Below are 18799 nucleotides of genomic sequence, written 5' to 3' on the forward strand. Positions count from 1 at the left end.
AGTCAGAGACTCACCAGCAAGTGACCCGTACAGAGCGCTCGCTAAGAATTCTGGGTAAACACCTACTGTCTGTTCAGAGGGAGAAAAAACAGCTGGAGAAGAGACTGCAGCGAGCTGAGGAGGCCCTAAACAACCAAGCCAGGTGATGACAGAGAGAGCATTAGTTAGCCAAAACGCTAACAAACGAGCTAAACGCTAGTCCAACAGTGAGAACTAGTTACTGTGCTAATGGATTTAGGGAAAGGTGTGTACGATTCTCCCATTGACGAGTCAACGATGTTTGTTGTAGGTGCCAACATCAACCTGCCTGTCTCTTGGGGAAGGAGGCGGAGTCTAAACCAGCCGTTACTTTAATGACATGCCCCGCCCTCACAAGCCACGCCCCCTGCGTATTAAGCACCAAAACTCAAGGGAAGAGAACAGCAAAGATGAAGAAAAAGAAATTGAAAACAAGAATAATGAGAGAAGATGGAAATGATTAAATACATGAGTGTGTGCTGACAATCATTATCAATCTTTATCCTTATGAAAAAATGTGTGTGTGTGTGTGTGTGTGCCACAAATTCTTTAAAAGTGATCAAAGTTAGAAACAATAAACACATTTTTGTTGCATCAGCTTCTCTCTCTTTCTCTCTCTCTCTCTCTGTGTGTGTGTGTGTGTGTTACAGCCTGGAGCTTTTTGACTTTATTTCTCACACGCGTTGCCTGAAGCTGAGCGGGATTTGAATGCTGATTCGGCAGAATCATTTTTACGTTCTCTCTCTTATGTTCTTTAACTAAAATTAACTACCACAATGCCCCCTGGTGGCCCAATGGGATATAGTGCAATCTAAAGTCAGTTTCTAATTTATTGCCTATTTTAATTGTCTTTTTCTAATTATACTTTTCTTGTTTAGAAAAACAAACAATAAAATTATTTTACACGAAATCCCGAAAATTCCATATTTATACTTTTCCCCTAAATGTTAAATACAAAGGTAAATACAGTATATACATAAAAATATAACTATAAATATTTAATGTTTAACTGATATATAGATTTTATATGTACAGTATATTTGATAGAGTAAAGGAAGTAGAAAATGATGTTTTAAATGATGTTTGGTTAAGTTGAATAAGTTGTGTACCCTTAGAGCTTCTGTATTATATTTTTGATAAATGTACACATTTACAGTTTGTTGAGATAAAAGCTTTAGCTAACAAACATTTAGTCATTTTTGAACATTACAAATAACATGTGTGCCGACAGGCCTGGATGGAGTATTCTCACTGGTCCTGGTGACCAAATCCAGTGGTGTTTTAGCAGAAGATCTGTTGACGTTAAATGTTTTCATATGGAAACAAACTTTAGTTTTGTGTAAACACTGAATCTGGAACAACCAAAGCGTAACATTATAAACACATGAGAAATTAAAGTTGAAATTAAACACACGTCAGTGGTGTTCCTTTCTTATGTCTATTTATCTGTAGCCTTTTTAATGTTAATCTTTTGTTCACAGACCAACAACTAAACCACAAAATGTATGTGCTCTAATATAGCCCATACACTGCTAATACTGCAAATCCTGCCAATATATAGGCACTATATACTCTAGTACACATTTGATATTTCGCGGGCCAAATATAATTATACTGCGGGCCAGATTTGGCCCCCGGGCCTGAGTTTGACCTTACATGAAAGTATTATGTCAAGTAAGGTAGGACAGGGAGCATCTCTGAACCCAACAAAAAAAGCAAATATATATAAATATATATATACATATATATATATATCAGACATCAAGTACGACAGTAGCGTTTCAAATATGTTAGCACATATATGCTCAGTCAGGTATGAAGCCTCTACTACGGTGGCCCTAAGGGACAAAACACACATTTTTTTCCCCAAAACATTTTGATATCTGTAGATATGAACTCCGCCACCTGGTGGTTCAAGCTGTCCAATGACTGCGAATGAATCAGAAGAAAAACATAATAAATAGATGAGACATGTCCTCATCCTGTCTTCTGTCCTTATGAATATTTACCGATGGTTTCAGATCAGAAACTTTACGTTTTATCTCTAAGTTTCACCTGTGACACACACACACACACACACGTCTCTGCAGGGACGCGGTGATGCCAAGTTGGATGCTCAACAAAGACTCTCTGACTCGCTGCAGTGACACAGATACGAAGTAGGAGGGAGCTCTCTCATACAGGAGCGTGCACATTCTGAGGGGCGGAGTCAAGTAGAGCGCACATACACACAGACACACACACACAGACACACAGACACACACACACAGACACACACACACACAGACACAGACACACAGACACACAGACACACAGAGAGATTTTTGTGTCATGTAAAATTCACTTGCTGCTCCTTAGAAGCTAAAGGACGTTTGTGGCGACAAATGACAGAAAAAGAGACGAGGGAGAGACGTTGTTAAAGGACACACACTCACACACTGCTACTCCTTATAAACCCAGACCCACAAGAATCGTGATCTTTGTTCCCCTCGTTTTGTGTTGCTTGGCCTAGTTTTTAATTGTACAGCAACTTTGTGTCTTTATCTCGTGGCCCATACACAGTGACCCAACAGGCTGGATCTGGACCGCGGGCCTTGAATTTGAAAAGGGGAGTAGGGAGTTCCAAGTCCTCCATCTTTCTACGATCATAAGTGTGAGAGACACGACGATTTATTGTTAAAGAAAATAAAACTGTTCAGTAGAAGAAAAAACCACAGAAACACTTTTTTATCTTAAATGATAAGAAACTTGTTCAGTTTTCCTTCCAGTGACTGAATTCCTCCTCTTACACAGACCATTGTTCCAGAACGTTCTTTTGTCCAGCTCCCCCTAGTGTCTACTCTAAGACTCTCACATGTAAAAAATAGAAAACATATATAGATTAACTTTGAGATGAAGCGACCTGAAAAGTTTCAAATATTGTTGGTCTGACACACACACACACACACACACACTCACAGAGTGAAGGTATGGTTGTTGGACAGGCTGTGTGTGTGTGTGTGTGTGTGTGTGTGTGTGTGTGTGTCTGCTGGGAACTGATGGACTCTTTCTTTCCGTTTTGATGTCGTTTTAATGAGAATATCAGACAATAATAATAATGTGATACTGGAACGTTTGCGTGTGTGTGTGTGTGTGTGTGTGTTTGTCTCTTTGTGTGTGAAATTATCACCGTCGCTTACTGACACACTTACGCAACCAAACCTCTCAAGAGGACACGTTCAGTACCACCTCCTGTCCTCCTGTGTGTGTGTGTGTGTGTGTGTGAGAGAGAGATCCGGGTCACCTCATATCAGAACAACAGTGATCAACAATTACAAACATCTTACTTTTCTATACAAAACAAAAAAACAAAAAAAGACAAACAAAAAAACAACATTTTTTGGACCAGTAGAAGCTTCTATTACTTATTTTCACAAACCGACCACAGGAGGCAGCAGTGGACCAGTAGCGCCTGTGACCCTCTGAACTGAATGAATACTTGTTCTCTGTGGACGTTGGAGGGAGCGTGTGGAAGAGAATGTTGAAAATGTCTTACAGTGAGGACTGAGGTGTCAACACATCGTTTAAAACATTATTGCGAAGTTATCGTGACTAGTGGCTGAAATGTGTCTTTCTCTCCTGTCCCTGCTGGAGGCTCTGGTTCTGTTGTGTTCACAACTCAGAAACAAACTGTGGAAATTAGTTTAACCTTGTCTGAGGGTGTGTGTCTGTGGTTACCCACTGTCGCCTTGATTCAATCTGATCCTCAGGGAGGAACCATCCTCACAGAGGGGAACCCTTCCTCAGGGCAGGGACAAAGAGACGGAGCAACAAAAAGACCAAGGACATAAACATGAAGTCCTGAAAACTTTGGCAAAACAAAATTAGTAAAAAACAAACAAAAAAAAACTCAAACAGCCATTGGTCACGTCTACTGCTAAAGTGAATCTTAAGTAAATATATTGAAAGTTTGTATACAAAGGGAAGCTATTTTAAATCCTACTGTCAAATGTTTGTGAGGACATTTCTCAACTATGATGAACACGATGTTCCTAAGGTAGATATATAGAATTTTCTTTTAAGATATCCAACTATATATTGTTATTTTCTAAAAAACTGCCAAGAGTTTCATTAAACTCCAAGACAAATATGTTAAATAAGGTGTGGAGGAAAAAGCATTTGAAGATAAAATAGTCAAATATCATCGAAATATTCCTAAAAGTAAAAAAAAAGAAGCCCAGAAACAGGTAAATGTTAGCCAAACTCCCCTCAAAAACTACAAATGTAAAAAGTAAGTGATGAATTAAGAAGATAAGACTGATCTGAGAAGTTTTTATCAAAAATATGTTCACCACTTTTCTGTCAGGGTGGAGACAAAAGAAGACAAGAAAGAAAAAAAAGGTGAAGAAGATGATGGAGAAGATGAAGACGAAGACTCTGTTCTCCACCAATCAGAGAGCTCCTGTCAGCAGGAGGAGGAGGAGGAGAAGGAGGCTTTAAAAGACAAAATAAAACTGTACCTACTGTATACACACACACACACACACACAGGCGCGCGCGTGTGTGGGATTCACTGAGCGGAGACTCACCCCTGATCCTGGGAAGAACATTTAGAAAAAGTCTAAAAATATTTAACAAAGTGAAATAAAAGATGAAGATTGAACCTTTAATTGGATTCATCAACACACAGGTGAGGTCAAGCTTTTCATATTTCAATTTATGATTAAATCATGTTTTTTAATTATTGTTGCATTTTACTTTTAAATATTTTACATATCATTTAGATCAAATATTACTTATAATATTTTACATATCATTTAGATCAAATGTTTGTGTGAATTTTGAGCTTCAATAAGTAAGAAAATGACAAAGAGTATCGTCTCCAAACATATTTAAATTGAATTAACAAACACCTCGATTTCACCTTGTTTTTTAACACGTGAAATACAGAGCCGTTCACAAATGTAGACAAAACGTATTGTTTATTATTATTTTTAAAATGAAAGAGAAATGACAAAATTATTATACTTTAAAAAATAATTATTATCATAATATTGTTTCCCCATAAAATAATTGTTGTTTTCTATTGTAACCGCAGGAGTGAAACATGAGAGAGACGACAGACGTGGACGAGGTAACGAGTGTGTGTGTGTGTGTGTGTTGCTTCCACAAATAATAAAATATTTTTTATAACTTTATTGACCTTGTGTTAATATAATATAATATAATATAATATAATATAAAGTGTGTGTGTGTTTTTTTTTTTTTTACAGTCTATCAAATGCACTGAGTCCGGCTGCTGCTGTCTGGGCTTCAAACCTGGAAAAGTTAAATTCAGGTCATGTGATGGATGTGGACACGGCTGGGTGATGCACGGTAACAAACACACACACACACACACACAGTAAAACATGATTCAAGTGTGTCCAGATGATAATGTGCTCCCACATGTCACACACTGGGTTTGGGTCTAACATGTTACATTGTTCAAGTTTCATTCAACGACTCTCAGTTATTGGGACTCCACATTCATACGGTGTGGAGTCGATCTGACGACTGGTGCTGCTCACACCCAGAGAGATGTTGACAAAATGTACAAAACAACCTGTTTCTAACACACACACACACACACACACATTCATACACAAAGTGCAGATGTGTTCAGTCACAACGGTGACACAAAATGAGGTGACGCTGTCATCACATCACCGCTAACATCTGGGCAGGACATCTGCACACAACACACACACACGCACACACACACACACTTACCTTTGATCAGTTCCTCTCACTGTTTCTCCTGTAGCTCTGCAGAAGCTCCAGGCCCAGACGTCCTCCAGGTGCAGCCCAGTGGAGGTGGTTCTTCCTGGACCGGTGCTGGACCTCAGCTCTCTGGTGCTGTATGGAGCTCAGGCTGTGCCTGTCCATCTGAAGATCCTTCTGGACCGACTCTACAGCGTCCTGAGCGCCCAGCAGGTAGAAGCCGGCAGTGTCCCTGCCTCTGCAGATCAATGCACAGTGTGGCTTTAATATGGGAGGGATCCAGTGTGACCTGCTCTGTTTTCAGGTTGGACACATCCTCAACACACTGGGCTGGAGTCTGGGAGATTATGTCAGAGGTTACATGCTGCAGGTACTAAAAAGAAAAAAGCATCAAAAAAGCTATGTAATCAAAACACAAACATCAAAATAAAAACAACAGCTATTACAAAATGTTAATTTTGATGATATTTGTTGAAATATGTATTCAAATAACAAAGATGCTATGCTAATGTTAGCCAGAACAAACTGCTAATATGAAGTACAACACTGGGCTAACTACTTAAGACATGCTAATGTGAGTTAGCATGATCAAAAGCATGTTGTTAAATTTGACTAAAAGTTATTGACAATTATGTTATGGCAAAAAATAAACAATTCTTAGGTTTGTATGAACCACAGTGTACATAGTTAGATTACCCAGCATTCACTGGGGTTATCAACCCTTGTTCTCTTCAGTCTCCAGTGGGGAAGGTGTTGGACTGTTGGACGATGGTAACCCCAGAAGAAGAGCTTCTCATCATTAAACAGTTTCTGCGTTTTGGTGAAACCCGATCCATCGTTGACCTAATGACGCATCACTTCCTGTCTGCCGTCAACCAGAAAACCTGCTGCCTAAATACTTCTCTCAACATAAGGAGTCCTGGAACGTTCCAAAACTCTAGAGAACATTTTGGGACGGATGTCTGTCATCTAGAGAGTAAAACTGTCCTGGACTGCAACAAGACTGTCGGCCATTTTGAAAACTTCCCAGGTGGACTGTCTTTGCTTCTGCCGTTCCACTTCTCAGCGTCGCCCTTCGGACATTTGGTTCCATCCAACAAGGTAGAGATGTTTTTAGAGCTTCTAAACACCAGTGATTTAATCCCAGAGTTTTGTGTTTTTGACCTCCTTCTTGGTATTCCTCCAGGTCCCACCATTAACGCTGTCTCTGCAGCTACAGGAGCCTGATGGGACACGGCTTTCTCAGGGACTGCAGCAGAGCAGGGACAGATCCAACGGTGAGCCCAGTCCGACACTGCTGCAGTCCAAAAGTGAACCTGTCATAAAAATCGAAGCGGACTTTGACAAGCCAAACGCTCGTTTCCTGGTTCCTCAGAACCTTCACGGCAGTGAACACCTGGTTCCTCACATGGGTGTGGCCAAACAGAGGTCCACCTCCTCATCTTCTTCATTCAGCCCCACATCTTTCTCTGCACCCCATCTGTCAGCCTTTTCTTCCTCAGTGTCTCCCGTGAAGAACTTCCAGACGTTGCCCCCGTGCCTGTCTTCGTGCACCCTCCAACCCCTTCCACCCTCATGCTCCCTTCCGTCTTCTTCTACAGGAGGTCGGAAAGGGAGAGTCTGCTGTGGTGTTTGTGGAAAAAGCTTCTATGACAAAGGTAGAGAGGAGCTGCGCAAACACACTGCAAACATCCTGCTTTGTTTTTTATTTCTGTGCTAACTTAAGTAACACTGCCTCCTCCTGTTGGACCAGGCACATTGAAGATCCACTACAACGCCGTCCACCTGAAGATCAAACACCGCTGCACCGTGGCTGGCTGCACCATGGTCTTCAGCTCGCTGCGAAGTCGGAACCGACACAGTGCCAACCCGAACCCACGGCTACACGGTTCTGGTTCCAAAATAGATGCGGGTACCCATAAAAACCTAGAATGTGTTCCACCAACACCTGGAGCAACCCCTCCTCCTACTCCTCATAACAAGCACTTGACCTGGAACAACTCCTTCAACCTGCAGCTGCCTCTTCCTCAATCATCTGTTACTCCTTATGTGGTGGAGGAAACCCAACATCTGGTCAACATCAACACCAATGACCTGACCCCTGAAACACCACCAGGCCTCACTGCATTCAACATCAAGGCAAAGGGCAGCAGTGACACAGTAACCAATCAGCAGCATCAGTGGGAGTCAGGTGACACCGTTCCAAAGAAGAAACCCAGGAAGCTAAGCAAACCGGTGAAGATAGAGAGAGAGGAGGTGAAAGGGAGGAGCATCAAGAAGGAGCAGGAGTTCTAAAGCAATAAGATCCTCTCCTCTGTACTTCTCAGTGTTAGATAGTACTGTATCATGGATAGATTACTCTAAACTCCTCTGTATGGTGCGTTTTTGTTGAGTGTAAATGTAATATTAACTAACTAAATATATTTATGGACTCAGTTGTGACTCTGTAATTATTCCATTATATCCAGTCACGAATTGTGACAAAATAGAGTTCTTCAGTACCTTACTTATTTTCTTAATTAAATAAATAAATTAGACATATTAAAATTAAATGTTACCCTTGGATACGATTTTTAAACTATTATTTTTTACATACTATTTTATTTTATTTTATTACATTTTATTTACTGCACAGGAACATTTCAATTCGAGTCGGGGCCCATTTCGTGACGGACCAAACCGGAAAAGATGCATGACGTTCGTAAACAAGGCTAGTTGTTCACATTTTCAAATTGACACATTGACAAATGACACCAGAAAATGACAACGTGACAGTAAAATGTCCAAGGTCCAGATTTTTAAAGACTTTGTTTCGCAAAGACTCGCGGTAGCCACGCAGGATATTTTAGCGGCCGTGGAAGGAATCGTAGCAGGATATGAGGAGGAGGCTTCGTTCTTAAGGGAGCAAATCGACCGGCAGAGGAAGCAGCTGGAGCTGCTGCAGCAGCCGCGGGTTCAACTGAATTTAGCTGGTTAGTTAACAGAGTTCATTTTCTTACTGTTCAAAGGGGCATTAAATGAATTATACGGACATGAGCGAGACAAACACCATAACGAATCCAAATCATTTATTTTTCACCTCGTGTTTTGACAAAGTGTACTATAGTTAATTTAACAATAAACACCATTTATTTCCAAAGAATCTTTTCTCTTTACGTCGGCAATAATGTCATTGACCAAATGGTCACAATTATTACTAAGAGAAGGAACGCGATCTGCATATAAAATCAGACAACATTGCTAAAGCTAATGTAAAAAAACAACAATACTGATCGTCGCTAATAATTAAAATGTTTTTATGAACATTCCCATAGATTCGGGAGTAACTGATGTGTGTTTTTAGGTGAAAATCAAAGCAGGAGACAGAGTGACCAGGAGGAGAAGGAGGAGGAGGAGGGTGAAACTGAGGAAGACGATAACAGTCTGACAAGGTTCTTCAGAAGAATCATATACTTTTCCTCAGGGTCAATACAGAAAGTTGGTGGGAAAGAAAACACCTCTAAATCATATCAACTGATTTTTTTTTATTTTAATTTTTTTTTTTTGTGCACACAGTTACACAGTGGAACTTGTGGATCTCCAGATTTGCTTTCTGGAAAACCCACGGACTAAAGTGCTGACTAAAAATGGTAAATAAAATCATACAGGATTAAAGGAGTAGTTCTAGTTTTATACATGGTTGTATCAGTCACTGCAGAGACACGTTTTCAGTGTTAGATACATATTAGTGATTGTTCCTAAAACTCATCTACACTGTGAAGCAAACACAACATAAAGTAGTTTTTCTTCTGTTCCTTCAAAGTTCTGAAAAAATGTCCAATGTTGACACTTAAGTGTCCTCGAAGTCTTCGGGAGTCAGACCTCCTGGACCTGATAAGGTCCAGCGTCCCTCAGCTGGCAGGGCAGAACCAACCTTTTGACATCCTGACGTCTGACAAGGGGCGGAGCTTACAGTGTTTGGACCCAAAGACCTGGACACTGGAGGAATTCTTTGAAAATATTCATTCTGCTGAAGGCCAGACATCCACCATCTTCATCAGACCAAAGGTAGTTCACCCCACAATGTTGTAGAGATACAGTAGTGGCTGAGATTAAAAAAAAAAAATTCAGATGTTCATTATGTGTATTTTTGTTTTTTAGATACAAAAAGAGACAGAAAAAATGGAGGAAGGGTCAAATCTGGAGACAAAGGCCTCTACGTCTGCTGCCCCCATGTGGCCATGTGAAGACATCAGCCCACAGACCAGGTACACCAGGTGGAACATCAAATCAGAATTTAACATTTCAAAAATTTCACAAGTTCTTTTCTGTTTTTCCCAAAGCAGTTATCTTTGTGATGAGAAGGTTGAGGAGGAGGAGGAGGAGGAGGAGGAGGCCAAAGAGGAAGGGCGCAGCATTAACATCCTGTTTACAAGCTCAACATCTCAGGAGGAAAGCAACATGCTAACAGAAGAAGCTAATGATGAGAATCTGAGGATGCTGCCGGTTCTGGACACTGTGTTCTGTCCTACAGCTCAAAGTGAACATGAAGTCAAAGTAGGAAAAGATCTCAGACCTGACGAGAGAGAGGAGAAGAACCAGAACATGAAAATGAATAAGCAGGAAAATGGTGACAACATCCCTGTTTGTAAAGTCTGTGGAGCTTTCAACGGATCTGACGAAGCATTCGTCCAACATGTCTGGAGTCACACTGACGATGCAGGAAGTGTCTGCGGCATCTGTGGAGAACGTCTGGAGACCACAGAGTTCCTGAAGGATCATCTTCAACAGTGCCATGAATCTCACAGTATTGATGAACACATGACCACACAATCGGACCGGACGCTGCAGAAATGCAACCTGTGTGAGGCTGCCTTTGTGTCGAAGATGTCCCTGGAGAACCATCAGAAGATCCACGAGGGTCTAAAACCTCAGGAGGAGCTGAAGAAGAAGAAGATGCACATGTGTGGCGTTTGCGGCAAATCCCTCAGCGACTACAGGTCTCTGTCCCGGCACAAGATGATCCATTCTGGAGAAAGACCGCACCGATGTGAGGTCTGTGGGCGGAGCTTCAAACTGGCCGGCACCTTAAGGCAACATGAGAAGATCCACATGGACCGAGAGCGATCGTACCTGTGCGACGTCTGCTGCAAGATGTTCCTGACCAGCAAGCAGCTGCAGATCCACATGAGGACACACACTGATGAGAAACCCTACAGCTGCAACCAGTGTGGACGCGGGTTTAACACAAAGGGAACACTGACCATTCACATGAGGATCCACACCGGAGAAACACCGTACCGCTGCCCTGACTGTGGGTGGGCCTTCAAGCGCAAGAGCAACCTGGACAACCATGTCACCACCCACTCGGGTGTCAAAGCCTTCATCTGCGGCGTTTGTGGGAAGGCGTGTGCTCGCAAGACGCACTTGAATGTTCACATGAGGACACACAACGGCGAGAGGCCGTACAAGTGTACGCTGTGCGACAAAGCGTTCACGCAGAGCCACTGCCTCAAAACACACATGAAAAGTCACCGCACGGCAGAAGCTGTGACGTAGCAAAAAAACACATGACAACTGATTGGAATCTGACCAGTTATATGAAGCACTTTCTGTACATTGCGGTAGGTTGCGTGCTAACACATGCTATTTAAATTAAATCTAATAAAATACTAATGATTATTTGTTGTTGGTGAGAATCTTACTTTGAAACTTTTAGTAGTCCTGGAACCCAGCTACAAAGAGAGTCTGAATCTGAACTGTTCTGGCCCACTAATGGCCCTGAGTTTTGCAACAGCATCACTAAAAGAGCTTATTTACAAACCTGCACCACCGACCACACAGACATGATCAACAGGTGTCTGTAATCTGACACTGACCAGGGGGCGGGGCCTTACTGAGGCTGACGAAGTTGACAATCAGGGTGAGTGGTTGATGCTCTTGCCGTACTGCATGCAGATCACCTGTTTGATTCCTGGTGGCGACGCTCGTCCAAACAACAACAGTCACGATTTAATGTTGTGCTAACGTTATTTTATTATTAAACCACCACACTTCACCAGACATATGTTATGAAACTGAAGCTTAGCAAAGTATTGTATGTTTGAAGTCAAATTCAACATCCAAACCTCAAATTCACAGTAAAAAAACAACAACATAAGAAATAATAATCTCATCGTCTGCCTTTTAATTCAAACACATAAGACGTGTTCACCTCTATTGGTGTTGGGTTCTTTTCATTTACCAGATGTTTTAGGTTTGAAATGAACCTGAACACAAGCCCACTCCTCTGCATTTGTTAAATACAACTCCTTATTCCTGGCTATAGTTACTGCAGTAAAATGTATTTCTTAAACAGGACATACATCACAATTCCTGACTAGTTAAACCTTTATCTAGTAAATACGACCGTATCTTTACTCCTAATTGACTGGATGCCTGAACACTGACCACAGATCAGTTTTCCTAGCCCTGTGTAGGAACAGCAGAGGTAAAACCAAATTACTGGGCAGCCCAGTGGTGAGCCCAATAACCAGCAGTATGCAGCCACCCTCGTAGCTTAGCAGTTCTAATGCACTCAGAGCAATGCAGGTGAGCAAGCTCACGAACCACAGGAACAGCACCGCCATGATGGCCATGGCAGTGTGGAGGGCGCGCTGGCTGGAATGGTTAGCATGTGTGCGCACTGGGTGTTTGGCCACGTTTCCGGGCCTCGGACGAATCAGAACGCAGAGAACGTTGAGGCTACAGAAGGAAACGATTGTGAACGACAGCAGCAGCATTATGGTGAACGGAACGACAGGGACCTCCGGAGCGTACAGGACCGATACACCTCTCCAGCCGAAACACAACAGCCATACGCAGCTGATACTGACATTTCTGATCCAGATACCTGATGACTGCTTCAGCCGCCTGTAGGTGACTGGGTGAACTACAGCCAGGTAGCGCTCCACACAGGTCAAGATGTGGAAGCACATCTCTGCAGGAAGAACCATATCTGTAAAATTGAGGGCAACAAAAACTAACACTGGCTTGTTGTGATAGATTCCAATAAGGAAGACGGGAACTCCGACCAGACCGCTCAGCTCTATGGCCACCAGGTGGTACGTGAACACGTCGCTGTGGCTCCCAGATTTGAAGGAATGCCCGTGTTTGAAACGATGGAGTCCATGGAGGAGGACAAGGACACAGAGAGGGAATAAGGCCAAGGTTTTGATGATGTTGTAAGTGATGCTCATCTTTAAGGCGATTGTGGAGTCCATACAGTGATACAGTTGGGTTTGGGTGGAGTTGATCGACATGTCTGTGAAGACAAAGACCTAGATGATACACAAGCATCAGCTAAACCTGGCTAAAGAATGTGCGGAGGTAGAAATGTAAGAAATTGATGTTTGTAAACCACTGCCTCCAGTGGTCAGTCTGTGTCACTGAGGTAAAACAAAGCAAAGCATTTAACACTGTCTAGTCAAAAAATAAATATTTGAACTTAGTGTTGGAGGCAGCAGATGATGAGCAGTGACTCTGCTCCTAACTTCTCGTGGAGTAGATTTAAACAGATGTTTAAATAAAGTCAGCTGAGATAACACTCACCTCCTGGTTCCCAGGTTCTCCTCCTGGTTCCTGCTTCAGACCTGATTATAATTAAACTTGTAGTGTGTGTTGGTTTTTGATGTGCCCAGTGATGGACGCACACACACACACACACCTCACTGTGGCTGTCTTTTTGCATGTCATAAATTAAATAGAGAGCTTCTCTGTCTATGGCACACTCTCATTTGACTGAAGGACACTGAGTCAACATCATTTTCCTCATTAGCAATAGAAGACATAAACAATGACAACAAACAACAGGCATAAAGGTACAACTCAACAGTGACCCCCACAGGGCAAAAACCTCTTCGTCCACAACTTACTACAGTACTTTTCAGGGCCACGGGGGAACGGGGGCTGAACAGGTGAGGACGGGGTTAGACCCTGTCTGTCTCTAGTCCATCACATTCACACCTACAGTCAACTTGGAGTGAAAAGTTAGGCTAATCCTGCAAACTGTTCACAGAAAGACCAGCAGTTAGATCCTGGAGCTGCTCCCTCACCAGACAATGTTCAGAGCACAGACCTGGAATACTTTCACATCGACTCCAAAGCTCTAGAACTTACACAGTGGTGTTGAGGTGTCCAGGCTGCAGCTGGAGTTGTTGTTGTTGTTGTGTTTGTGGAACACATGGACTGACAGGATCGTAGCTGCAGGGATGGAGTGATTTTCATACAGTCTGCCGTATCTGAGAGAATTCAAATGGGCTGTCAAAACAGCGGCTGGTGTTTATACCTGTGTACTCTGAGTACACAGACCACAAGTTTTAGCTGTTGACCCTGATGACTTGCATTCAAAGGCTTTTATATTCATGTGTACTATGTTGCATTATTTGCAAAAGTCATGTTTGGCCATTTTGTGTTCATATTTGACTTAATTTGTTTGACTGAAGTATTGTGTCTTTTTAGCCTGAGTAGAAGAAACATGCACCTGCAGGTGCATGTTTTCTTGGGCTTTTTAGCATTTTTGATGCAAAATTAATTCAACCACATGCACTCTTGTCAACTTCATATTTCAATATATGTGTTGTGCACATATAATCTAATGGTACTCTAATGACCACTAAAAGTGGCTTTGAAAAAGCTGAACTTACCACATAGAGGAAATCAGTGGCTTTAGCTCACAGGGACACAGAAGCTGCTGGTGTGGACTTTGTTGTGCAAGATATTCTTATTCCTACTTTTAACATCTGCCTTCTACGTCTAGGAACAACATAGGTTGGCTTTACAGTAGGAAAAACCAAGCACACCCGCATGTGTTCCTGTCGAAACAACACGCACACGTGTGGGAGTTTCAGGTATTGAGGTGTATTTCTTTAATGTTGTCCTGTACTACATGTCTGTGCTTCAGTTTAACAACGTAAATTCCGACATTCATGTACAACTTGAACGCACCAATAATTATAATCACAATATGACATTGAAGTAGCAAGTTCACCAACAGATAATGAACAATGAATATTAGATACAGTTGTCAGGACATGGAAACGTCAGCTACTTACTCTCTGAGTTTAATGAATTTAATTAATCTTTTTTTTCTACAGTGTATCAAGAAAGAATCAGGTTGAGCCACAGACATTTTTTTATCACTGCACACACACACGCACGTCTAAAAAGATCTTAACAACGTCGATGCACAATACACAAAACTACAGTAGTGTCACACAATGTTATGTGATAATTTACACAAAAACACCTTTTAGCATTTTTACATTAATACAACAATAGAGTTTCAATCAAAAATATATCCCTTGGTCCTTGTTTTCTGTGTCTACAGCCTTCAATCGATTGTTATTTACATGTTGACAAAAACAAAATTAAAAATGTTTAATTCTAAAAGTTTGAATTTAGGTCTGAAATGACTTAAGGTCTTTTTAATCTGGCCTTCAATCTTGTCCCAATTATATTATTAAATTATATTATCATCAGATTTGTCATGTTGCATATTTCCTGCAATGCTTGTGTTTTCCCTAGATGGCGCACTCCAGAGGTGAGGTGTATTTCTCACACTTTGCTTTTGTTTAAAATCCCAACCCTTTAGTAAAAGAAACGACAAGTGGACGGTGAGTGTTTAATAAGGAGTGGAAAACAAAATATTTTTTCATTGAACGCTCTCTCTCCACTCAAAGAATACAATAGTCGTCACTTCACCACGAGGAGCAAAATGCTAAATGCTAAAAACATGAATGCTTGGCCTTTATATGTCAATTTTCTAATAAACTCCAGAATAACATCAGATGGGCAAGAATGAAGATCAAACTAATTCGATCCTGCAGTAGCTCAATTGTCAAGGGCCACCTCACCAATAGGAGGCTCCATATAAACAACAATCATGGAGAAGCCCATCAAAGGCCTTGGTCGCTGGTACAATGCAGAGCTCAAAGATGGGATTCAATCCCTAGCCTAAAGCAGATAAACAGCACTGCTCTCCCAGGGAAGCTGAAGCTCCGGTGCTTTCTCTTTGGACTTCCCCCGCCTTATGTGGCCAACTTCAATCTATGAGGTCACCCTATCCCATGACAATCGTCCTGAGACGTTGGTTAATGCACAGGAGAGGAAGTGGCTTGGACTACCCAGATGTCTCAGCAGCATAGGCCTGTATGGGAACGAAGCCCTCTCTCTCCCAATCTCAAGTCTGGTGGAGGGGTGCAAACAAGGCTTGAGGTGACCCTTACGGAATCCCAGGATCCCTTTGTTAGAGGTGCCACTCACAGGCATAGCAGTCGCACAGGCAAAGACCACCCCGAGACATCGGGACATGGTGAGCCGACAGTCGTCAATCAATCAGACCGCAATTTGTTTTTAATGACGTGTCAGGGTGCAAGGCTTTTTGAATCTCATGAATCTTAACAGAAACTCAATGAAGAAGCAAAAATGCTAGAGGGATCAATGGGTCAGTTTTATTGCTCAGAGGTAACAGCGTGTTGATGTGAAGCCTTTATATTGATTAGTTCTGTATTTCTTTAATTTGTCCACCACTGAATTTTCATATAGTTTGATTTTTATCTATTTGCTTCAGTACTTCTAACTTGAGTGTATTTGAGTCTTAATTCCTATCTTACGAATATAGGAATTAATACGAATACTATATTATTCCATGAATTCTATTATTTTCTCCTTTGTTGAGAACTGTTCTAATATTTAATTTGTGGCTAGTGCTCTGCTCAGGGCCTAGCATCATGGTGACTTCTCATCTATTTGTCTAAAGGTCTGGTTTTACAGCTGAAACAGGCGAAGACTCCCGCTCTGTGCAGATACTGCAGAGGAACCAGGGCGCTGCAGGGAAGACAGAACAAACTCCCAAACACCAGAACCAAACAGCCCAGGCTGTGTTGACCTGCGTCCAGCATGAAGATCACGTTGTAAATCATGAGACCTAACGACCTCAGCACCAGGGTTCCTGTGATGAGCAGAATGTGATGGTAGGCCCTCAGCTTTGATTGGTCGATCCCTTTCCTGCCAACTTTCCTCAGACCTGAGTTGATCAGAACATGAAGAATAGCGAGAGTGCAGAACGTCACAACAGCTATGACGAGGAGAAGGACCACGATGAACACCACACCAGGGAACTCTGGGAACTGGGAGATGCACACCAGCATCAGTACCAGGGAGAAGACACAAATGGCAAGACTGCTGACGTGCCGGAACCAAATGGACTTCTTCAGACTCAGGTAGGCGATGGGATGGACCACCGCTACGTAACGCTCCAGACAGGTCAAGCAGTGGAAGAAAGACTGCGTTGGGTACGTAGTGGTGATAAGATAGTACGCAGTCGTCCTCACGGACAGGTTGCAGGTGAAAATGGAAACACAGTTCAAGATAAATCCAACATTCATCAAGACCTCGGTGGCAGCCATGTGGTAAACAAAGACATCATAGTGGCTCAAGGGTTCTTTTCCTTCGTTCCAACATCGACTGAAACCCATCCACAGGATGATGATGCACATGGGGACGATGAGGAAGTTTATGGTGGCCAAAGTGGTGAAGACAGGCAAACTGAATGCGGTTTGAAAGCAAAGATAGAAGATTGGGTAGAGGGATGTGTTGACGCTGCAGCCCATGTGAAGGAGTGAGGTGTTGGAGAAGGAGTCGATCGACGACATTGTAGTTAACTGAAGTAACAAAAACAAGGCTAATACTTAGCTTTGGTTTCACCTCAATGTTGTGTTTTAAATATCCCGTATATTTTGAGCCACTAGAGGCAGCAAAAACCACAAGGAAAAATTTACAAATGAATACTCAATAAAATGAGCCTGGGAAAACCAGAGATGCCTTTCAATGCATAATGAGCTTTGCTGTATTTACATATATTTCTTATAATGAAAAAAAAAAGTATGTCTAACTTAGCTTAAAAGTAAATACCAAAACATTAAATAAAGTAGGTAGTATTTCATACAGCAATAATATAATTTATTCTGCTAAACACAATTTTAACTGAAAAAAGGTAAGTTATTAAGAGACAAGAACTTTTTTTTTTAATTGCAAAAAGTGTATAAGAGGAAAGCTATAATCAGGACCAACCTTGTGAGCTGCATCAGGTCTGATTCTGCTCCTGTCCTGAGGATTATCTTTCACTCCAGTCTGTCAGTTCACATTACTGTACACCGCAAAACATCCATCATCAGTGATTGACTGTTGGTTTTTTTTTGCATTGTTTTTCACCAGTTGTGGGATGGAAATCAGAAACTTCTTTGCATGATGCAAAAATCTCACATTTAAGTTGTACTGAGTCTGTTTTTTCCATGAGAGCCATGGGCTGTCATTTATTAAAACAGTCCCAGAACCAGTTATGATAGCCACAGAAGTTATTTGTTTTTGTATGTCAACAAATATGACAGCTGGCACCATTCTGTAGTCTTCAAATATTTAAGTTAGCTGAAAAAAGAAAAAGAACAAAATGATAACTGATTTAAAAAAGAGAAAGTAAAAATTACACAAAAGCATGAAATGAGCTTCAATAAAAAGATAAATAGTTGCAGAATAATAATAATAATAATAATATAACCCATAGCTAGCTAAACTGCAAAAAACTGTGGATGATAAAATAAACAAATGCCAAAATGTATTTAAAACTACAAGTAAGCAAACAGACAGAAACCAAGACAAGCTAATAGATTACAACACCCCCCAAAAAACTTTAGTTCATAGAAACATTTGGATATCAACTGGGCTATAAGCTAGTTACAAAAATGAATAAAGTTCGCAAAACAAGAGGCTAATCCCAAAATATTGGCTAATAAAACAACTGTGAGTTGCAACAAAACAGCAAATAATTAAACAAGTGATGTGTTAAAATTGTTAAAATATACAAAAGTCAAAATACTCACCCTCAATATTGCAATCTTCTGTGTTTTACATGCCCGGTTTTATAACATGTAATGAAATTGTAGTAGTTATATCGTTCGGGGGGCGACGAATAGTTCTATTCGTGACGTGTTTCCCGTCGGTCTGTTTAAGTAGACGGACCAGT

The 18799-nt window shown here is 41.5% G+C and overlaps 3 protein-coding genes and 2 long non-coding RNA genes across 11 annotated transcripts; 4 read left to right on the forward strand and 1 right to left on the reverse strand.

The window, feature by feature from the left end:
- The first annotated feature begins 1 nt into the window (after position 1).
- LOC112487842 (uncharacterized) lies at positions 2 to 612 on the forward strand. The gene is made up of 2 exons (XR_003051321.1): positions 2 to 142; positions 290 to 612. It is a non-coding gene; the product is annotated as an uncharacterized LOC112487842 (long non-coding RNA).
- A 5163-nt stretch (positions 613 to 5775) lies between these two features.
- Positions 5776 to 8259, forward strand: LOC103390133 (zinc finger protein basonuclin-2; the record flags this gene model as incomplete). Its single annotated transcript, XM_025060867.1, is given in 5 exon segments — positions 5776 to 5973; positions 6065 to 6130; positions 6496 to 6946; positions 6948 to 7418; positions 7514 to 8259. Coding segments are annotated over 5 exon segments (1728 nt in total), but the record flags the coding sequence as incomplete, so codon positions are not given.
- Positions 8260 to 8412: 153 nt separating this feature from the next.
- LOC103389547 (zinc finger protein OZF-like) lies at positions 8413 to 11421 on the forward strand. Of its 6 annotated transcripts, none has more exons than XM_008324996.3 (6): positions 8413 to 8732; positions 9104 to 9191; positions 9316 to 9389; positions 9563 to 9807; positions 9901 to 10007; positions 10083 to 11421. In XM_008324996.3, exons 1-6 carry the CDS (start codon positions 8540 to 8542, stop codon positions 11296 to 11298), a joined length of 1923 nt encoding a protein of 640 aa, XP_008323218.1. In that variant the 5' UTR covers positions 8413 to 8539; the 3' UTR covers positions 11299 to 11421. The 6 variants fall into 6 exon arrangements, with proteins under 6 accessions (XP_008323218.1, XP_016888338.1, XP_024916442.1 ...); XM_017032849.2 differs by having other exon boundaries at positions 10086 to 11421; XM_025060674.1 differs by having other exon boundaries at positions 9901 to 11421.
- Positions 11422 to 12538: 1117 nt separating this feature from the next.
- LOC107988679 (uncharacterized) lies at positions 12539 to 16623 on the forward strand. The gene is made up of 3 exons (XR_001760150.2): positions 12539 to 12680; positions 12784 to 12962; positions 16538 to 16623. It is a non-coding gene; the product is annotated as an uncharacterized LOC107988679 (long non-coding RNA).
- Positions 14903 to 18795, reverse strand: LOC103389559 (uncharacterized). 2 transcript variants are annotated; one of them, XM_008325016.3, is made up of 3 exons: positions 18657 to 18795; positions 17851 to 18204; positions 14903 to 17441 (listed from the first exon to the last, which is right to left on the reverse strand). In XM_008325016.3, the coding sequence occupies exon 3, from the start codon at positions 17430 to 17432 to the stop codon at positions 16524 to 16526; it is 909 nt and encodes a 302-aa protein (XP_008323238.1). In that variant the 5' UTR covers positions 17433 to 17441; positions 17851 to 18204; positions 18657 to 18795; the 3' UTR covers positions 14903 to 16523. The 2 variants fall into 2 exon arrangements, with proteins under 2 accessions (XP_008323238.1, XP_008323244.1); XM_008325022.3 differs by having other exon boundaries at positions 17851 to 17926; positions 18657 to 18786.
- Between the last annotated feature and the right edge of the window lie 4 nt (positions 18796 to 18799).

This window comes from Cynoglossus semilaevis, chromosome 1 (assembly GCF_000523025.1).
Source record: "Cynoglossus semilaevis isolate Cse_v1.0 chromosome 1, Cse_v1.0, whole genome shotgun sequence".
NCBI lineage: Eukaryota > Metazoa > Chordata > Actinopteri > Pleuronectiformes > Cynoglossidae > Cynoglossus > Cynoglossus semilaevis.

Bases quoted from the DNA above. Each gene is read 5' to 3' on its own strand.
- LOC103389547 (XM_025060674.1), top strand. From the start codon at position 8,540: ATGTCCAAGGTCCAGATTTTTAAAGACTTTGTTTCGCAAAGACTCGCG. The intron at 8,733-9,103 runs GTTAGTTAACAG...GTGTGTTTTTAG, and splicing joins GGTTCAACTGAATTTAGCTG to GTGAAAATCAAAGCAGGAGA. The intron at 9,192-9,315 runs GTTCTTCAGAAG...TTGTGCACACAG, and splicing joins GACGATAACAGTCTGACAAG to TTACACAGTGGAACTTGTGG.
- LOC103389559 (XM_008325016.3), bottom strand. From the start codon at position 17,432: ATGTCGTCGATCGACTCCTTCTCCAACACCTCACTCCTTCACATGGGC.